At 55.6% G+C, this 349-nt stretch overlaps 1 protein-coding gene across 1 annotated transcript in view; it reads left to right on the top strand.

The window, feature by feature from the left end:
• The window catches only part of LOC106724642 (gasdermin-C-like), a 16,266-nt gene extending 15,982 nt beyond the window's left edge, over positions 1 to 284 (top strand). The window contains exon 8 of the mRNA XM_014532764.1: positions 195 to 284. Coding sequence (XP_014388250.1) covers positions 195 to 262 — 68 coding nt within the window. The 3' untranslated portion in view covers positions 263 to 284. The remainder of the gene's footprint in view (positions 1 to 194) is intronic.
• The last annotated feature ends 65 nt before the right edge of the window (positions 285 to 349 follow it).

Here is a 349-nt window from a genome sequence, read left to right as displayed (position 1 = left end):
CCAGGTGATTCTGATGCAAGGGGTCCCCAGGATCCCTTAGCAAAGCTGCACACCTGGCCCAGAGTAGGAAGTGTGGGGCTGCAGGTGCTGGGATGTGAGAGGCTCCAGCAGGGATACCCTGTTCTGCTGACCTGTCTTTTTCCACCCAGGTGAGTGGACCAAAGACGAGTTACTATGTGCTACATCTCCATCAGGTGAGTTGGTCAGGTTCTCTGCTTGGACCTCAGGCCCTGCTGAGCCCTTGACCCTCATTGACCCATAAATACCCCCGTTGACTCATAAATTCCCAGACCCTCAGGAAAACCTTCCCTGGCCAGGCTCCTCCACCACCTCCTCATCTCACTGCTGT

This window comes from Myotis brandtii, unplaced genomic scaffold, assembly GCF_000412655.1.
Source record: "Myotis brandtii unplaced genomic scaffold, ASM41265v1 scaffold912, whole genome shotgun sequence".
Classification (NCBI taxonomy): Eukaryota; Metazoa; Chordata; class Mammalia; order Chiroptera; family Vespertilionidae; genus Myotis; species Myotis brandtii.
Note: the sequence above shows the minus strand (reverse complement) of the source record. Positions and strands in the feature narration are given on the sequence as shown.